The sequence below is a fragment of the Centroberyx affinis genome, unplaced genomic scaffold (genome assembly GCF_046629955.1).
Source record: "Centroberyx affinis isolate AG114_WGS23_722 - 3 ecotype Tasmania unplaced genomic scaffold, CSIRO-AGI_Caff_v1 ptg002234l_1, whole genome shotgun sequence".
Classification (NCBI taxonomy): domain Eukaryota; kingdom Metazoa; phylum Chordata; class Actinopteri; order Beryciformes; family Berycidae; genus Centroberyx; species Centroberyx affinis.
Genome location: NW_027280531.1, coordinates 272,327 through 293,217, shown reverse-complemented (window position 1 = coordinate 293,217; position 20,891 = coordinate 272,327). Strand labels below are relative to the sequence as shown.

Genomic DNA, 20,891 nt, shown 5'->3' with positions numbered 1-20,891 from the left:
TGCCTGGGAAATGCTGTCTCCACATTCTTCAGATTAGGAGCTGCACATGGCAGAGGCAAAGTGGTTGGAGAGACAAAAAAAAAAAGAAGAAGAAAAGTGGGCGTTGGGGGGGAGAGGGGGGGGGATTCTCACACAGTATGCCCTGGGGTTATCCTCTCCTCCTCCAGCCTCCCTCCCTCTCTCTCTCTCTCTTCCCTGTCTTCCTTCTCTCGCTCTCTCTTCTCTCACTGCTTGTTTCCAAATCTGTCCTCCTTCGTCACCTTACTCCCAGAAGCTCCATTTTTTTTCTAAGACGTTGGCACTGGTGAAGGCAAAATGGAAGGTGGCAAAGGGGGTAAGGGACGAGGGGGGAGGGGGGTGGGGGGATGTGGAGGGGAGGGGGGGGGGGGAGTGAGAGCTTTGATTGTCACCCTGAAGGGAAAGCGGTGCCTTCAACTCCCTTTAATCTCCAGAAGGAAAAAATAAAAATTGGCTCCTGATTTGTCTTCAGCCGCCGATCGCTTCTTGCCGCTTGCCACTTCTCTGTGCTCTCTCTCTCCCTCTCCTCTCCTCTCTCCTCTTCTCCGGCCGGATCACTTGTATCTCTTCTCCTCAGCCTGCTCTTCTCTTCCCCGCTCTGCCTCTCGTCTCTCCCTTCACGCCGGGTTTGGGCTATTCATACAGACGTCAGGCTCACTCCGTCAGCCTTTGTTGCGAGTCAGAGAGAGAGAGAGAGAAGGGGGGCAGAAAAATGGAACAGACGAAAAGACAGAGAAAACAGAAAACGGGAGCCACAGCTACGCAGCAGAAAAGAAAGAGAGAGGCAAAAAAAAAAAGGAGAAGGGAAGAGAAAAAAATCCCTTGACGAGCACCAGTCAAAAAGAGAGGTGCAGCGGTCCTGGCACACGTACGACTCCCTCTTCCATTCGCTCCGTCCTCCCTCTCTCTCTCAACATATTTTCCTTCGCTCTTTTTTTTTTTCCTCCTCCCTCCCTTCGTTTCACCCACCCCTCTCTCTCTTGCGCTCGCTCTCCCTCCCACCCTGGCTTTCTGTTTTATTATTTGTGATCTGGCCTTCACGGTCCTTTAAGAGCGCCAGCCCCTTTTCCCCTCTCACTCTCACACTCACTCTCCTTCGTGATTTCCCTCTACAGTTTTCATCCCTCTCTCTCCCACTGCGCTAACAACACCCTCTCGCTGTCGCCTCCTTTCTCTTTAACATGAGTAGAAATATATTGATTTTCCCATTCAACGAGCCATTATGTACCTCATTTCTAGGGTTCAACGCAAGAATGTGGCTCAATATTGACATCAATACCTGCCAACGTTGCACAAAGGACTGACACTTCCATGCAAACACAAAGACACAGATAATGACTGACAAGGACAAACAGGCAAACATTCAGACATACACAGTGGAGACAAAAATATGCAATGAATGACAAAATCTTTGGGCATGACACCATTTTTATGCAAAAAGCTTTGCTAGAAAAGCTCTTTTTTTTTTTTTGGTAGAAAAGCCTGCAGCCGCAAAAACAATTCCCAAACGTAATCTACAGACAAGCAGACACACAGACCTGCCGCTGAGCTCTGTGGGACAAGTCTGCTTCTCTCTCATCACACGCATGTTTGTGTGTTTGTGTGCGCTTGCAGAAACAAACACAGCACATTCCCGCAAGTGAACTTACGGCGGCAACTCGGGAAAATCCTTCCAGGAGTCTAATTGAGCCTGAGGTCTGAACCCCAACAAAGGACTAACAGATTAGCGTGTTTACTACTACACAAGTCTGAGAGAGCAGCCTAACACCCAGCCGCTTTAGCACCGGGGGCTTCCCTGACAGATGCCTTAACAGGATTTAGCGATGCAGGTTAAGAAGTCTGTCTTGGCTTCCAGGTCATCCTGTAGCCACAACACAATACGACCTATGAGGAAGGGGGAGGCAGCCTTGAAACTACCATACTTACCATGCACTTTACAATTATTCATATTAAAAAGCATAAATTGGGCACAGATCTGCCCAAAAATGAGCGTGCCAAACTCATATGCTGATAAAATTGAGCACCAATGTACTTAGCCAGGTTTATAAATACTAAGGGCTGCAATAGTAAACCAACTGCAATTAAGAGTTTTTAATTATTGAGGCTGTAAGTATATATTTGCCATATCATTGCCCTCTGTTTCAGAAGTGTTTCTTTTTTTTTTTTTACGCGTTTGAAGCTCAATAGGAGCGTAGAGCGTTTAAATGGCTTCATTGAGTAGGTTTGGTTACAGCATGTAACCAGAGCCACAAACCAGGCTGGTAGTAAAAAGCCTCATTCATGAAAGAGAGCGCAGCAGAGAGAAGGGCCTACTGTATAATTTGACCTCTAAAATCCACCATCCCATCTGCCTCCTGTGATCTACAGGGCATGCTGTTGCCAATTGATTGAAGCACGAGCGAGGTTCTTCTGGGAGAGAAGGGTGAGATGAGAGGGTGAGAGAGAGAGACAGAGAGAGAGAGAGATGGCACAGCTGCAGGTGGACAACAGATGTTGAGTTTCTTAGGGAGGGGACCTCAGCACATAAATTCTCATTTTCCCATTCATAGCCAGTCTGTCCATCCCTCCACCTCTCCATCACCATCACTCTCTCCTCCACCTTTCTCTGTGTGACATGAGCCAACTGGCCTGATTATAAAGAAAGAGCAAAATGTTAAGAGAAATGTGAGTGAGCAAAAGGGTGTGTGTGTGTGTGTGAGTGAGAGAGTGAGAGAGAGAGAGAGAGAGAGAGAGAGAGAGAGAGAGAGAGGGAAAGAGAGGGGGAGGGAGGGGAGAGGTGTTGCTTATTACACCCCTCATGTGCGCTGCTGGCTTTGATAAATATGGTGTGAACAGACATGCATGAAAAATGCCAACGCAGTGTACAAATGAATTCACACACACACACACACACACACACGGCTCTATCCTAATTGAAGGAAGGATGCTTCTCCACAGAGATGTCAGCACAAAACGCTAGAAATGGATTTACCTACAGCAAAACATAAATACCGCTTACTCTGTTATCCATGGGCTCACACATACACACACCCCACCCACACACCCACACACACACACACACAAACACACACACTCACACACACTCTTGCATACCTGAGTTGACTAATCCCCACTGAAGAAAAGTCAAATGCAAAGCCTGTTATATGCTGGATATTCACTCAACCAGCAGAGCTTTTGTATTAGCGCATTAACTTCAGCTTGTTCAGAAACACGTCTTTTGGAAAACATCTAAAACATACTATGAACTTGGTATCAAATTAAAAAAATGCAGTGTTCGACTACACAAAACAAAAAAAACCTGGAGCACAAAGACAGCCCATGTGATCTCGAACACCACTGACGCGCCTGCTGAGAAATGTATAAGACCTTTCTTGGGTGCAAATGAGATTCATCTGCACCTCTAAAAATGTCTCCCCTCCCTCTGATAAAACACAGCCAGCAGAGTGCCAAGCTCTGTCCCGCAACGCCTGCTTTCTCACGGAGTCTCACACACTGCGTACCCAAAAACACGGTCAGCCCTGCCACTTCCCCGCTGCAATTTAATGCCCATGAAGATTTCAATTTTCTCAGAATGAATAATTCAGGGTGGCTCCCTGCGAGAAGAGGAGAGGAGAGAAGAGAGGAGAAGAGAAGAGGAGAGAAGAGGAGAGAAGAGAAGAGAAGAGAAGAGGGTGGCATGGTTGAGGAGGTTTGGGGAGGGGAGGGGAAGGGGGGGGTGAGTTAGGGCTTTCAACTTCTCATTTCCCTCGCTTTCCTTTTCTGTTTTCATTTTTGTTTTTTTGGAGCAGCAAATGTTTAGGCGTGTGACCCTTCTGTTTGTCCTTCCTTCACGTCTGCTCTCAGAACCGGCAGTTAATCACTTCAAGTCTCTCTGAAAGGATGCAGAGAAAGAGATTTCTGCCCGAGCGGTCCGAGTTTTTGCCTTTCAAGAACTAGTTTCTTTTTGATCGCTATCTGTACGCTGCACACACAGTCGCCGCTACATCTGCCAATAATTTTGTCTAGATACGTGCCAGATAGGTATCGCTGCACTGTACCTTCACTCACTCTCAGAGGCAATGTGAGTGTTTAATATTGTATTTTTTTTAAATGAGATGCATTTCAATACGGCATTGCTTGGGAGTGTTTCTCACACAAAATTACAGGAGAGAGAGAAAGGGTAAAGGCAGGTTGTGAGTTGGACTCATTCGCAATATAGGGAGTGCATTTATCTTTTATTGTGTGTGTGTGTGTGTGTGTGTGTGTGTGTGTGTGTGTGTGTGTGTGTGTGTGTGTGTGTGTGTGGTGTGTGTTTACTGAACCACACACAAAAATTAAAGATGTTTTTCATATGACATTACAATGGTTCAGTGGTGAACAAAAAAAAAACAGTATATTATGTTTTCTTCCAATAAAAAAAACCTAAGGGAAAAAGTGACTATGTGTAACCATTCACTTTGGATAAGTGGCACGATAATCATTCATTCATTCATTCATTTCTGTGGGATTACGCAGCACTGCGTGGATTGGATGTGTCCTCCTCCCCCCTCCCCCCCCGCCTTCACTTGCTCACAGATGGCATCAGAGAGTTTCCATTTTTCTAATCTCCTGTTTGCTCATACACTTCTCGTCCGGCACTCCTCTGTCATTGTCCCTAAAGCACTCGATGTGTCTCTCTTTCTCTCTCTCTCTCGTCTAACCCGACCCTCGGTGTCTCTCTTCTCTTCATTCCTCTGTGTTTCTCACTCGATCTTCTCTTCGCGCCCCTCTGTTCTGCCGTCTTTGGTCGGGTTCAATCACCTCCCATCCTCCCTTCCCTCGCTCTCCTCCCTTTCCTGCAGACGGGCTCTAACCCACAACCACAGTCATGAATGAATGTGCTGAGCTGGATATGGAGTTTGTTTAGAAACATATTTCTCCCATTACCTCTTTCACTTCTTTTTCTCCCTCCCTTGAATTGGAGGAGTGTCAGGACAGTCAGGGTAGAATCATTTTCTACAAAGAATCATTTTCTACCAGAGGGGGAAAGGGAGAGACCAAGAGAAAAGAAAGAACGAGAGAGAGAGAGAGAAAAAAAAAAGAAAGAGAAATTGGGATCAATTTAAACGAAGAGAAAAACAGCAAGCGAGCTACAGAGAAAGAGATGAAGAGAAAATGAGTGGTGATGGTTTGTATAGATCTAATCCTGGCAGAGAGAGGGAGAGAGAAAGAGAGAGACTGGGAGCAAGAGACAGGCAGAGAGAGAAAGAGATTGACTTTATGCAGCCATTAGTGAGGAGGAAAATCACTTCCTGATATTAAGAGGAACATCTGGTGGGGAGAGGAACTCTGCACTGTGCCTTAACAGGCTTCACCACTGCCACCTGCCAGCACCAGTTCACATATGCTTGTGTACACACACACACACACACACACACACACACACACACACACACACCAACCTGCAAATACATACACCCTGCATATCTGAGAATGCAGGTAGAGCAAGTAGACAGAATTTTACAGAAAGCTAGACAAACAACATGGGCCTTTCACATGCTCAAAGACACAATTAAGATAATGTTTTTGTCGCTTGTTGTTTTGACCTACAACACACCCATTTAATCCAGTGCCTACAGTGCTCAAGGTCATGCCATTCTCTCGGATCAGAAAGAAAATACACACCGCTGCATCCAAGCTCTCAGGCTCTCAAACAAACTGACCGCAGCAGCATAATAAAGAAAAGAACCTTTGACTGTCAATCCAGATTAAGGCCAAACTTTGACCCTGACAAAGTCTGGATGCCATATTGACAGCTAGCCTCATCTCCATGGTGAGTCCACCGTTGACTGACAGCTGACTACGCCCCATTGCCCCTCCCCCACCCTGCAACCAGCAATCAGCATCAACTACAAGACCACAGCCGCGGTAGTAGGACTCTCTCTCTCTCTCTCTCTCTCTCTCTCTCTCCTTTAATCCCTCACTCCCTGTAACAACTGACCTGAACCCCTTCAATACATAATCTGCCATCTCCAGAACTAATATGTCAAAACCTCGCCCCCCATCATCACACTAGGCCTGAGCAGGAGGAAATAGCGGCTAGTGTGTCACGCAGAGCATACTGACCTGGGATGGCATCTGGTCGCTTGGCCAGAGTCCATGGATGTGAGCCAACGCACTCCACAGGGTGGAACTGAAGGAGTGGGAGTCCCACACTACCATATATGGTGATTATGTGGGTGTGGGGGGTGGGGAGTGAGTCCTAGCCGGCCATATATGGGCGGGGTTTAGCCGGAGGGTGTTCCACGTAGTATCATATATTGAAAGGACAAGCCGACTGCGTTTACACCACGGCTATTAACGCAGAGGGAAATTCTGTCTGCTTGTGGGTGTAACTAATGAATTGTCTGAGGTTGTTAGCATATCAGGAGGTATCATAAGCTCCCAACTAATTGGATTTTGAGGAATGTGAAATCATTATGTATTATTGCTGCCGTTGCAATGTAATTTCTCTACCTGACAAAATATCAACATGAAAATTTTGCTGGAAGGTTGAATTATAATTGGTTGGGTCTAAAATGTAAATAACTATGTCCCCCTTTGAAAAGCGGTGACTAAAACCTCGTAATTATTACTTTATCCCACTTGAAAGGAGGTGAATAAATACGATTAATTAATACTTTCTTCTAGATGCATTAGCTCAGCCAACCATTTCGTGGAAGAAAAAAAAATGTAACATGTAAATTTGCAGCGATGTCTGCCAGTGGACCAACCTTTTAACCAGTAGAAAATCTGTCCGTGATTACCACCGAAACCCAGGTTGCCTAGCAACATACAATTAAGGAATATGCTTTCAGAGCGGCTTTGCAGTGCTGTCCATTAACAGATGAAATTACCAAAGCAACAAATGTCAGCCACATGCAAATGAGGTCTTATTCTGCTGACTGTGTGTGTACATTTGTGCGAGCGTGTTTCTACGTGTGTGTGAGTTAACAGTGCAAATGTACACGTATGTGTATGTGGCAGACTCAAAGAAATCCCTTCCAAAGCACGTGTCCATCTGTGCTAATGGCAGCAGCCTGTTTTGACAGCCAAGCAGTGGGGATCCTTTAATATCTGCTCTCTTGGGCCTAAATATCACAGAGAGACGCACAACAAAACTGCCTCAGTTAAGTCATTTGTTCCCAGTCTGTCTCGGCCCCCATTAAAGTCCATTGCAACCTACTGGCTATGTAGTCTTCAGAGGCTCACACCAAGCCAGGAGGCCGGTCTGTAGAGAATGAGAGAATCCATGGATTAGCGCAGCATCGGAAAAGGAGGATCTAAAGGATTAAAGACCCCATCTCTCTTCTCATTACACCCGGCTTGGAGAAAATGACACAATCACACATCGGCCATCAGCAGTGTAATTCGATTTCATCTGTCCAGTGATGCTGCTAGTCAGACTCTGGTGAGCTGGTGCAGATGAAAAAATCAGCTCATATTGCCTGAGATGTCTGAGATACACTTCTATCAGGCCGTGGGTGAAAAAAAATTATTTTATATAGCGACATTCTGAATTAATGCTTCAATCTAATATGGGTGTCAAAATTATAATGATTCAGTGGATCACACAAAATGGATGCAAACTATCAAAGGGTCAATTCAGTGTTTATGGATTCTGTTAACATCAATTGAATACATTTCAATTTGAGATCAAAATAAGAAGTATAATTTGGCAGAAGAATTTAAATTCAATACATTTTCAGAAAACTAGAAGCTTTTCTAAAGCTAGAAATAAACCCAACGAAAATGTCTGGCTTTCATTCAAACTTCAAATTCCATTTTCTTTTAATTTCACTGAATTTAACTCTGTTCTTTCAGTTCACATTTAAAGTCTGCTGCCTGTGGGGAAAATCTGTGCAAGAAGAACTAGAAACAGCTAATTGCTATTCTATACAGGTCAGTGGTGCACCTTGACAGCAGCAGGACTGAAGGAAGGCTGTGTAGCCCGATCCGCTCTAAAGCCTCTCCAGGCTACTCTGATGCGCCCTTATTACCATAATGCAATAAGACATCCATGTTTACAACAACAGGGGCTCGGGGGCTGTGGTGAGATGGTGCGTGGCAGAGCAGAGAGGGTCTCCGCGGCATACAGCTGCAGATAAAATGATACCATTGCTATAGCTACAGAAGATTAATGCTGCAATCACCGTTATGCAACTCTCAGAATGTTGTGGTTGTGGCAGATAATGTGATTTAAACAAGTAGCCTGTGCTGTTGCGCTTGTTTCAATTTACTTATCAAGGGGTAAAGGGAAACACAGGCTTGAAAAGAGCTACAAATGTAGATACAAACACGCATCTATCCAAAGAGACACAGGCACACACAAACACACATGCTGTGCACACAAGCACACCCATGCAAAAGCGAACATACACATACACACACCTGCACACCTTGTTCTAGTTTGATGTTTCTAGACAGCAGACACTACTGCACTCAAGATCTGACTTTTCCCGACAAGAGTAAGCAGATTTAATGCAAACTGTTCACGGTTGCATTGCATGAATAAAGCTACTGTCAGACTGCCTGTGACACAAAGACAGTGCACTGTTGTTAAAATTAAAGAGGTTTCAGAATGGATACTGACAGCCGTTCCACCCAAATCCTCTGTATTGTGCCTCATCAATGCCATTCTGTGTTGTAATTAATAGTGTGCTACGTCATTCTGACATAAGACTGCAGGAGATTACGGAAATGAAAAACAGTTGACATAAAGAACAAGAATTTCTGACAAGTCAGAGATAAGCAAGCAAGAAAGCAGGAATATAAGTATCATTTTAGGATCATGGCAAATGCCAAAACAGAAAAAGTAGGGCAGGGGATGGATTACCAGAATGTCATCGCAAAAGTTATCCTTTTAGGGCATTAAATCCTAATCCTGACAACATTTTTTGGAAAAGAGATGGGCAACAACATTAGATTTCGCTCCACTGACCTACATAATAACAATAAAAGAGATATCTTTTATCTACTGTTGATGCAGTGAAAACAAACATAGCACAGCAAACAAATGGATAGTACTGCCCAAAAAGAAAAAATAATAAACATCTTGATCAATTAACAACATTCTGAGTGTGTATGGCCCTTCTTCAGGTCTTTGTTTAAGCACCGTGCAACACACAGCAGTAACCACACTCAGCTAAATAGATCTCACACACAAAGCCCCTCACTGAATAATGGTTGCACAAAACACAATAGAGGGCACTCCACTTATTTGACAGAAATGGTATTCATATACCAACCACACATCACAAGGATGGATGAAAAATAGATTCACAATACATCTTTTTTCAAAGAAAAAAAAATGCATCTAAATGCCCAAGCTGCTCATATGATGGCCAAATTTCAAATAACATGTTATTACTCTTGCCTATGCAGCAACATTGCTTTGTGGAACAATGGAAAATAGTGAGAGCATGGAAAATAGTGTCTAACACAAATCATATAAAAAAGATGAGCTGCAGCACCAAGCTATTTTCTTATCTGTCAAAGGCCAACAGCCAAGAGAGAGCAAGACTAAACTAGATTGACAAACCAGACAAAGAGCAGAGGATAAGGAAGGAAGGGGAAAAGAAGAAGGATTTACTTGTATCTGGAGAAGCCATACTGGACACGATGACGGGTGGACCAGTGCGTCGACTGAGCTTCTGGTTAGCAGCCAGGGCCCCCTGGCCTTGAATGGGGGCCCCTACAGGGACCAGGGAATTGTCTGCTGCAGGTCCTCCAGCCTTACGCATCAGCTGAGGACTGGGGTGAGGACTGTGCATGGGCGACAGTGGAGGCAAGTTCCTGTCCCTCTTCATCAGCTCCATGGGAACTGTGTAATTGGTGGAGTATGCTTTCGGTACCTGTTGTGGCGGCTGCGGTAAAGCTGGCATGGGCACAGGCATCTGCTGTGGCATACCTGGCATAGGGTGAATAGATCCTGGCATGCCGGACATCGACCCGGTCATCTGCTGCGGCATTATATGCATACCCTGCATGGACATCCCTGGCATGGTCACCCCGGGGTGCTGGGAATAGGCTGACATGGGTCTTGACTGAATAGGCATCATGGCTCCACCATAGGGCCCCGGGGTACGAGGTGGTTGCCCAGGGTATCCTACAGAGGCTTCCAGGAGGTGCTGCGAGGGGGCACTGTTGGGCCTCCTACCCATCACCTCTCCCATCCTGGGGGAGATGGTCTGCATGGCCCCGGGGGTCGGTGGAGGAATCAGCTGAGGGTCCATGCCCAAAGCCTGCGGAGGGTGTGGTTGGTGTTGGTGCAGCTGGTGGTGGTAGATGTCTGAGCGGTGGCTAAAGCTATTGGAACGGCCCCTCATGGGTGTCTGTGGCTGGGAGGGGAGCGGCGGAGCTTCAATAGGCCGCTTGCAGCTGAGGGCCAAGCGGGACAACACGCGAGCCTGGCCGAGGTTGGGGGCTACCGTGCGAACATCATTCTCCTCCATGACGGCCAGCATGCTGGTGGAGTCAAACCCCTGCTGGATAAGTGAGGAGATGGTACTCTCTGACAGACCCTCGTTTCGCAGCAGAGCCAGGAACTCCGGGTCAGCCGTCTTTTTGGGGTCCACAGGCGCAGGTGTCTGAGGGACAGTGGGGGGAGGAGCGGGAAGTGGAGAGGTGGGGGGAGGGGGAGCCTGGGTTGGAACGGCCTGGACAGGGGCAGGGGCGGGGCCTAGGACAGCTGCTGGGGTCTGAACTGGAGCGGGTGGAGGAGGAAGTGGAGACGCCATGCCAAGGTTGGGGTCATAGACAGGCATGGTGGGTGGAGGTGGTAGGGACTGTTGCTGTTGCAGCTGCTGTTGCAATTGTTGTTGCTGCTGCAACTGTTGTTGCTGAAGTTGCTGTTGCTGTAATTGCTGCTGTTGAAGTTGCTGCTGTTGTAATTGTTGCTGCTGAATCTGTTGTTGCTGTTGTAATTGCTGCTGTTGTTGGATGGTATAGGGTGTCCCTGTCTCGTGCCTCATAATAATGCCCTGACTGGCAGGGTCCACCACTAGACAGGTAGCAGCCTGCTGCTGTGGATCCAATGGACGGCCATTAACATCGGTGTAGACCGGTTGACCAGTCAAAGGTGGAGGCTCGCTGGCATACCGAGGAGACGCATGCTCCATGCCATAGTGAGCAGGAGACGGGTCTCGGGTGGGTATGCGTTGTTGGCCATCTGGCATCATCTTGGCAGCAGTGGCAGCAGCTACGGCACCAGGCTCTCTATAAGCCCGGTTCATCTCGTGAGCGGTTGGAGGAGGGGGAGGGGGAGGGAGAGGGGATGAAGGGGCTTGAGGTCCCACTCTCCCTCCCTGACCCTGATCCCATGCAGCACGAGCCCCAGGGCTCATCCCAAAATGGGAGCCTGACCTGCTGAGCGGGTGCTGGGGAGGCGGGGGCTGGTGCTCTGCTCGGTAAAAGCCCTCTGGCGGGCGGGGAGTCATGGCTGGGTCGTGGGAATAATAGTCCTGATGTGGGATGGATCCCCGGTGAGCCATGGGCGCACGTTCGTAGTGGTTGAGCTCCGGCACAGAGCCCTTTCTCATCCCCCGTGTGTCGTGTCGCTCGGCGTAACCCTGTCCGTACAGGGAGTCTTGGTAGGAATATGGGTCGCGTTTCAAATCCAGGTCAGGGGGACGCACCCCTGGTGGAGGCTCGTACCACCCTCCTCCCTCTCCGTATGACAGAGAGTTCCGCCGGCCCGCTACTCTCGCTTGCTGCTCGTAGAGACTCTCAGCCCTGTCCCACTGACCCTCATTCCCACCCAACGTGTCCCAACTGTGGGAGCGACCGAGACTCAACTGCTTACTGGTGACGAGCATTGGCGAAAAGAGAAAAAAGAAGACAGCGTTTACAGCGCAAAAAAAAACAAAAAACAGGAAGAAAAGCTGAGCTTGTGGCAGTGTTGGCAGGTGTTCTCTTTCAAGTCTTCAGATACAGTAACATCAAAAAATGGAATGGAAGGAGGAAGGAGGAGAAGAAAAAGGATGAAGCAGGGTATATCGTTTCACCTGATATCAGGTTGTAATATTTTCTGGGCTCTCCTGAGGTCCGTGCTATCAGGTGACTCCCCCCTCGGCTGGCAATCCTTGAATAATTAATCTCTGGTCACGCCGGCTCGTTGTGCGCAAGGAAAGAGGAAACCACACACAAACACACCACACCAAACACACACACGTCCACAGCAAAGGTAGCCCAACCACTCCATGGGAGACACAGTAACACGGTGCTTGATTGAGATGGCTACCAACCGTTCACTCATAAAAAAAAAAAAAAAGGAAAAGAAGGGGATAGGTTGGGTTAGAGGTTGGGGTGGGCAGGGGCTTGTACTAATCCAGTCGGGTTTATCTCTCCCTTCTCTGGGACATTTTACTCGCTCTGCCGATTGCTATGAGGGATTACGTCTAAATAAAGCCTGTTTAATTCCACTGCCCACTGTGACGTCATGTGAACCAGATAACAGCGTATCGTCCACAATGATGATGATGATGATGCCAATGATTAAGAGAGCACCCCCCCGCCCCCACCCATCCCATCCTGAGAAGTCACTTACCTGAGCCTGAGTACGGTGTTGTCAATGTGGTTTCAGCGCTCGGTCTCATTTCCCAGATTCACAGCAGCGGAAGGCCACGGGGAGGGGAGGCAAAGGCAAAGGCGGACAGGTCCATTGAATACAAATGAATACAGTTCTCACAGCTAAGTCCCATGTGCTGTCAGTAAACATCAAATCCACTCTGATTGGACACTAATCCTCCAGGCCCCATGCTAGTGGCAGGGCCACGCAACTGCCGCCCAACTTACTCTAAAATGTCCTTGATGCTTCTGTAACGGTCACTGTCACTGCCCCACTCTCCTCTAATCACTTAAACCTGCTAATTGTAAAAGTTAACTGTCAGACATTGGACATTAAGAGACACGGATCACATGGAGATTGTAGGAGGCATAAGAAAAGAAACATGCAATATTTCTTCCCCCCCACACACAGAAAAGTATTGCCATGTCAAGCAGAAAATTGAAAAATATAAATTGGCTGCATCATCAGCAGAAGTATTAGATCACCGTCTGGCATGTATATTTTAAGGAGAGGATGTAAAACACTGAATAAAACTGTGTGATTAAGAACTAGGTCATGGACATGAATCTATGATTTAATGCACCAATGATTTGTACAAAAAGTTAGAGCTTCCACATTCTTTTATTTGCCATTTGTGTAACCATATGTATTCCCGCTTGCTTCTTGCTGTCAGCAAAATACCTTCCCCGTTTTCCCCCAAAGCTCCTCTGATCCCCTTCACTCAGAGAGGCTCCATAATCTGGATTTACCCCTTTGGAGAGAAGAGTAAAACACTGGGGGGAAAAAAACAACACTTTTTGTAACAGCAGTTAATCCTAAGCACCTACAACCTTTGCCTTACAAAAAAACTCTGTGCTTAATGAGCTGAGCCACAACAGGAGCCACAACAGGACCTCATTCCACCTGAGTCAAACACAATGCCATAGCGAAATAAGCCATTTTCTACAATGCCAACACATTTTGTAAATTCTGGGAAGACTCCTAAGCCTAGAGCCATACATGAACTTGGAGTTATGTTCAATACATGGCTCTGAAGATGTACCTACCCATTTTCCTGTCTCACTTCATGTCACTGTGTCTGACACCTTATCCCTGCCATAGAGGATCCCTGCTTACTAATGCATGAATACTGATGTACGGTGAGGAAGTGTCCACTTCCATCCAGCCCTAATCTTAGAACAGTCCATAGCAAGAGGTAGAAATATGTGTTTTAGGCTGCGATGAACCTCTCAGTTGTATTGTAGAAATGTTACTGTATAGCTTATAGTGGGCCTGTGGGAAACTGTGCAGGATTGTCAGCAGCTGGCACTGATATCTTACTTAATCACAGCTGCGTAATTAGAGTAGGAAGAGATCAGAGAGGGAGCGGAGTATTGAAGCGCCACCTCTGCTGTTTGCACGGGATGACAGGAAAAGAGGGATTGACAGTGGCTCCAAACCAATTGTGCAGATGACTGAGCACTTTTTTGGTAAGGTCAGGGGAACTGAAATAGGCTTGACATAAGGAAATGAAAATGGGAAGAAGAGAGGGAGGGAGGCAGGAGCAAGCCATCATGGAGATGTAAAGCCAGTAAAGATTAGCTATTAAATAAAAAGCTGAGAGCTCAGGGGGAAAAAAATCCCATTTAAGTCCATTTTGAAACTGATTAAACAGACAATGTTTTTGTTGTTATACAGTGAATGCAATTTTATAGTAATTTCTAGTGTAGATGTTATGCAATACATCACCTGTAAGTGTACAATCTCTCCAGTCATTAATTCTGAATTTACCCAACCACTGAAAACATCACTCATTTCTTAACATGAAATAGACTTGTATCATTCTTTGGTGTGAAGGCTTCCTTAGTCTGTATGGCAGTGAGGTTAGCATGAACTCTGTCCTCGGTTTAATAGACTCTCTTCGTGAGACTTGAAAGTAGCTTCCTAGTTACTTTGAGGAGAAATTGCTCTGACCTTTCTGCCACCATATACACGCACACACACACACACACACACACACACACACACACACACACACACCCACACCCACACATAGACATTAGTGCACACACATCCATGTCAAGGGAGGGCAACAGCCTGTATATGTGATCTCCTCTCTTCTTTTCCCTAACCTCATCCTCTCCTCTCATTACCTGTAGCCTGGCTCTCAAGAGAGATTGGCTCTCAGTGTACCAGATCACACATTCCCATAAAGACAACCTCAAACATAGAGATAGGGGCAGAGGTGTGTGCTCAGGGTTTGCAGATCTAATCCTAACACGGAAGTAAATCACGCCGTTCCGTTTGTCTAAAACTAAACACTGTTTGACTTTCAAATTCTAATGTTCCTCGATTTGCCACACTTGCCAGACTATGCACACAAAGCCAGATTCACTGTAACAGAGGGATTTAGGAATTAAGCTGGGGATTTTAGAACAAATATAATACCGCCCCAGCAGAAGCTTATAAAGACCTTACATTGAACAAGATTTTACTGGTGAAACATTCAGAAAGGACTGCAACATATAGAAACAGGCGATAAGCCCCAGCAGAGCAGCAATAACGTAGCGCAATATTCTTTTAACCGCTACTAGACTTCTGCAGCAACACACATTTTTATTGTAATTTCTACTAAAGAAAACACCACCCATTTATCACAGTCTGGTGTAACATAGCTTTTTGTTTTATAGGATTACACATCTCTCCCTGTGTTCAGCTGTACAGAGAGAAGATCGAGGTGTGACCAGTCTGTGTTTAGCAGCAACATGATGGACACAAGTAAAAGACACAATTAGTCAGATCTGTGGCTAATCTGTCAGAAAAGACGCTGACGTTTAATGAACCCCCCACATCTCCCCGTCACTCAGCCCCTCAGTCTCTGCCTCCACATTAATAATGCAGCTAAGTCAGTGAGACAGAACCAGAGGTTAGATGTGTGGGTCACTTTATGGATATACGTACGTGTGCGTGTGTGTGCATGCATGTGTGCACATGTTTTAACTGTGTAACATGTGTGCATGCTTGTAATGTGCTTGTGCTTGTGCTAGTGCTTTGTGTTTGAGGTGGAGGGTTCACATGCGATGAGCCCATTTGAAATTTGTTCTCGCTGTTCACTCATCCATCCATCCGCCCACTCACACACACACACACACTCGCACATATTCGGCCTGCATGGCCCTGGATCCCCACTGAGCCTTCTGACCCTGTTCTGTTCATCTTCTGACATGCAACAGTGACAGCAGCGGCTCCGGCGCTTCGTTAATGTCCATTTTCATTCAGACACGCCAACCGCCACTAAAGCCACAGCCTTGATCTGACATAAATGACACGCCAACTTGAAAGGAATACCGCACTGCAACAGAAATAAAAACAACTGCCTCCAGTAGTCGGACACGTCACGTATTCAAGGCATGATTTGAATGTTAAACACACATTGACTTATGCATGAGCTCGGGGCAGGAGGCACTAACTGGAAATGGAATTACAATGCCTGTACACTGTAAAGAATATGGCTGTCAGATGCATTATAAGGCACACTAAACAGATATAATGTACATCGCTGGCTGTTATGTGATTCCAATAGGATTATTCTTCTCTGAGCGGATCTCCATGGGGACTAAATGGGTTGTAAAATGGAGGTTGATGGCAATGAAGCGAGTACTTATCTAAATGACAATCATATTACTGAGCTAGTGAAACATTATGAATAAACACGCAAAGTTTTACCCAGGTTCCTAGTATACAACGCAATACCGTGTACCCAGCAGCAAGGGCCTTGTGCTGGAAAAACCCAACAGCTGTAACTAAGAATACCTAAGAATTTCCTCCAAGTCAGCTGTGTTATGGAGAGATCCCTCTACCCACAATGCATCTCCTTCGAGTGCATCCCATCATCCCAACTCAAACCCCTGCTTCTGCAGTCTCTGTCCCGATACAGACATGCTACAGGTCATTCTAATATTTAGTGTCTGTAGCGGAAAATTTCACTTTGTAATTTGATTTTTCAAGAAACTCACTCCCAAGATTCGATGACCGCTACGGCTTTAGCTACACGCTCTCACGCCAGCTCAAACAAGGCAGACGATAAACACAAACGGCTAAGAAATTGTAAAAGAAAAAGAAAGGATATAACGCTTCAAAGTGTGCACAAGAGGCAGACACACACTCTCAATAACACATCCAAACACAGCTTCACGTGACGCACGATTATGAGAATTTGATTCTCCTATCGACCCCGCAGCCCCCACAACAGTCCATCCCTCCAAACACAACACTTCATACCCATTTTCTATCCGCTCTTTTCCTTTCCTCCCCTTTTCTTCATGCCCCTCCCTGCCTCTCCACAAAGCCTATAAAGGGGTCGTGGGTTTTGGCGAGGAGCCTGGAGCACACCCAGGGGGGGGCCAGACCCAGAGACTGCTCCGATGACTTCATACCGGAGCTGGATGCCAGAGCCTGGGGAGGGCTGGGGGGGGAGGGATAGAAGCGGAGAGGTGGATGCATCAGGATCCTGGGTGTGTGTTGAAAAGCCCAGGACACGACGCCCCCCTGCTGGGGAGGATGACATCAGGACACCCCTCCCTTTCCTCCACAGCCTCCCTCTCTGTTTAATATGAAGCGTTTTGTTAGAGTAGCTGCAGAAATGTGCACTCACTGGTCAGTTAAATGTGGCAATATGAATTATTTACAGTCTAAATGTTAACACTATTTTAGTTTGACTGGGCACATTATTTACTGTGCTGCTGCACTCCTCGCCACTTTCCTCCTGTTCCGCTTCTTCACAGGAACACACATGACGAACAGACGAATTAACAAAAAACAACATATTTATTGAACTAGCGACTGAAACACTTTGTGAATCACGATGACAAATTCCACTACCCCACCTTGTGGTGTTTGCATCCAAGCACAGATTTACAGCTTGTAAATCAACATTCAGGGACTGGCTGTCACCGCGACCTAGTTCACGGTGCAGCGCCGCTCACATCCCGTCCCTGCCCAGATCAGTCAGTTAGCTCTGGCTAAACGACGGTGGCAACGACTTCTGCTGCTGCCCAAGCCAATGCGTGCTGGGTACACAGATGGAGCAGACAGAAGGAGAGAGAGAGAGAGAGAGAGAGAGGGAGAGATAGGGTGGGAGAGAGAGAGAGAAAGAGAGAGAAAGAGAGAGAGAGAAGGGAACTGATGCTCGCAACAGATGTTTGCCACAGTTCCCTTATTGCGGTTACACACTTTTTGGCCCTTTATCAAACACACAACAGAAGGGCCAATTGCACCGTATACGTTTTGAAAGCCGACGTCTAACCCAAACAATGTTGTTAAACTAGGAATACATGTAGTAATTTGTGCGGACCGATTCAACCCGGTGAGCAATTACATCTAGTTTACCAATCCAAACAACGATTATTTGACTATAAGCACATCCTTGTGGCTTTGACCTTACACGTCTCATTTCGAAACCACAGAAATACAACTTGAAAGCCAAGGACAGTGAATCACAGAGCATCAGATGTCCCCGGTGGTAACAGTCAGCGTTCCAGTAAAATCTACATTCCAGGGCCGTGACTGCTTCGGATGGGAGTAAACAGGCACACACGAAATGACAACCATTTCGAATTCAATTGGGGCCACGGGTACGGCTCAGTTAGCTACTCATCACGATGAGTAAAGATGTAATCAATGCACTCCACTGTGAAGCAAGTATTGGATTGACACAGTTATCCTCCGAAGATAAATGGAGATGGGGAAAACCTCTCTCCCTCTCTCGTCAAGTGCAACACACGACCACATCGCAATCATAATTATTCTGTAACATTCTTGTTTTTGTTATTACAAATGATATGAACTTTGATTTCTATTTCACGCCTCGGTCCCACCACTCCGTTTATAGATAATAGTGGGTGGCTTCAACATTATGTTGAGAACGCTCCATGCCTCTGGTTTTAAAATACCCTTTTTTATACGGTTGAACAGATTTAGTGCTGCCGTGAAAACGGCGTGATTCACCACCCTCTGATCTTTTAACTTCCTCGATATGAATCACCCACTTCTTCACATTTTTTAAGAGCAGCAGTGGTGACTAACTGCTCCAGAAAAAAATCCCCCATCATCCTTGGCGGAATGACTTAATTGTTTATAAGCAGAAGAGACGCGGACGCTGCCGAAGCTGTCGGTGGGATGAGTGGGGTGGATCAGAACATGCCGTTTTATGATGTTTATTTTACTGGCCTCTTAGCATAGCCATTCCCCTCGTGTTAAAAGAATATATGTTTCCCAGCAAAAAGGGTTGGTGGTTTGGAGAGGGTTGAGATGCCACATGTGGCGGAGAATGAGACGCCATCACTGCTTCGTTTGGGAATCAGCTATACTGCATTCTGTAATCTCAATGGGATTATCCTGAGAGAACAGAGAAGAACGATGATGTATTGCAATATGACAATAATTGCAGGTTATAAAATAAACCCTGTGGTTCCTCTTGTTTCCATTACGCAAGAGCAGAATACAAAAGAGGACACTTGCACTACGTACAGGCACTATTGGAATGAGCAAGGGGCGAGTATGCATTTGAACACACACACACGCACACACACACACACACACACACACACACACACACACACAGTCACACACACAAACATTCAGTGATTCAGTGGGTCCTGTCAAAGTAAAAAATGAGTGAGGAAAAGAAGGAAAAGAAATCTCTTCCTTTGTCTCTCTCTCTCTGTCTCTCTCACACACACACAAACACACTCACAAATCAATCCCACTATAATCAATCCCAGGGCTCTGAGGAGTGCTTCACTTTATTACAAACTCCCTACTTCATCTCTCCAGCAATCTGGAAACATCGAAGATCGAGTCTCTCATACAACCATCAGCCCACTCCCAACCTCATCTGTCACCCCTCTACACTCACACACACTCACACCATAGCAAGCTTTGCTCTCTCTCTCTCTCTCTCTCCCTCCCTCTCTCTCGCTCTCTCACAGAGCCTTCAAAGCAGCAGTTTGGAGCCTTTGCTGGTCCCAAGGCTCCCTTTGACATACAAACACACACACACACACACACACACACACACACACAATCCCACTGGCTTTTCACTGAGGTTGCAGCAGTGGGGTGCAAAGCTTAAGTACTGCTGGAAACTGCATTGTGTTAGTGGCCACCTCCATAACAGTGGACTGAGTCAGTCCTTAAAAATAAAAGGTGCCGGACAGTATGTGATTAATCAGATAAACACACATTGTGTGTGTGTGTGTGTGTGTGTGTGTGTGTGTGTGTGTGTGTGTGTGTGAGAGGAGGGAGGGAGGGAGGGAGAGAGAGAGAGACTGGGTGAATGTGTGTGTCATGAGTAATTACCCCTCCTGTCTGCCTGTCACAACAGTGATGTCTGAGTTGTGCTGCTATTGTAGGAAACAGCAGCATGTCACATACTAACATCATAGCACATAATCATCATTGCACAGCTTCTTTTTTGTTTGGTCAGGGGAAAGGCATAAGCTTGTGAGACTTATACACACACATACATACACACACACACACACACACACACACACATACACACACAGAGGGAGACACAAGCATCCCTCAACTCCCACAAACAATGTCCAGTGACCTGAAAACGTGGAACCAGCATCTCAATTCCACATGGTACTGTACATTAAAACCCAGGGAAAAACTAAACTGGGAGTAAAACAAAAAAAGGAAGAGAAAACAGAAGAGAAAAGGAGAAAAAGTCTGTCTCACCCTCGCAGATCCTGTCCAGCCGCTGGCGCTTCACTTTGTGTTTGTCGGCCAGAGCCATCCTGTTGCAGCTCGAGGTGCGCTGTCCTCTCCTGATGTTCTGTCCTCCTCTCCACCTCCTCACACTCCCAAATTCTCAAAATCCACAGGATGTTAGCTGGCCGACCCAGAATGCCCTACAGGGCCCACGTGGACGTTTCACACCTGAAATAGCAATTTAAAAAAAAGCAGAGACACAGGGACAGAGATTATTTTCATAGCTGGTGTTGGCAGTAACGGATACTCACTAGATATCATATTAATTGGTCTATCCATTATTCTTGCTGTGTGAAATCCTTGGAACATCAATTTTTTTTCAGTTTGTAATTTTTAGTTTACAATTTTAAGTTCAATGCTCATTCAATTCAATGCTCATTTATAGGCTGAGAAAGTTTGATCACCCTCGGTCCCACAAAACCTCTTCAAAACTTCTGTGATTTAAGTAAATAAATAAATACATGAAATACCAGGTGGTGAATCATGTTTCCCTGACTTCCGGAAAAGTTGACCACTAAAAACATGAGTCCTGCCTTACAAAATCTGATCC

At 46.2% G+C, this 20,891-nt stretch overlaps 1 protein-coding gene across 4 annotated transcripts in view; it reads right to left on the bottom strand.

Annotated features, from left to right (window-relative positions):
• The window catches only part of ctbp2a (C-terminal binding protein 2a), a 41,718-nt gene extending 21,352 nt beyond the window's left edge, over positions 1 to 20,366 (bottom strand). The window contains exons 1-2 of one of the 4 annotated variants that reach the window (XM_071532694.1): positions 20,309 to 20,366; positions 13,626 to 13,637 (exon numbers count right to left, since the gene is read on the bottom strand). In XM_071532694.1, the coding sequence (XP_071388795.1) occupies positions 13,626 to 13,637; positions 20,309 to 20,366 (70 nt within the window). Of the gene's footprint in view, positions 1 to 9,607; positions 11,832 to 13,625; positions 13,638 to 20,308 lie in introns of those variants that run through there. The other 3 variants (XM_071532693.1, XM_071532691.1, XM_071532692.1) reach the window with 3 other exon arrangements.
• Between the last annotated feature and the right edge of the window lie 525 nt (positions 20,367 to 20,891).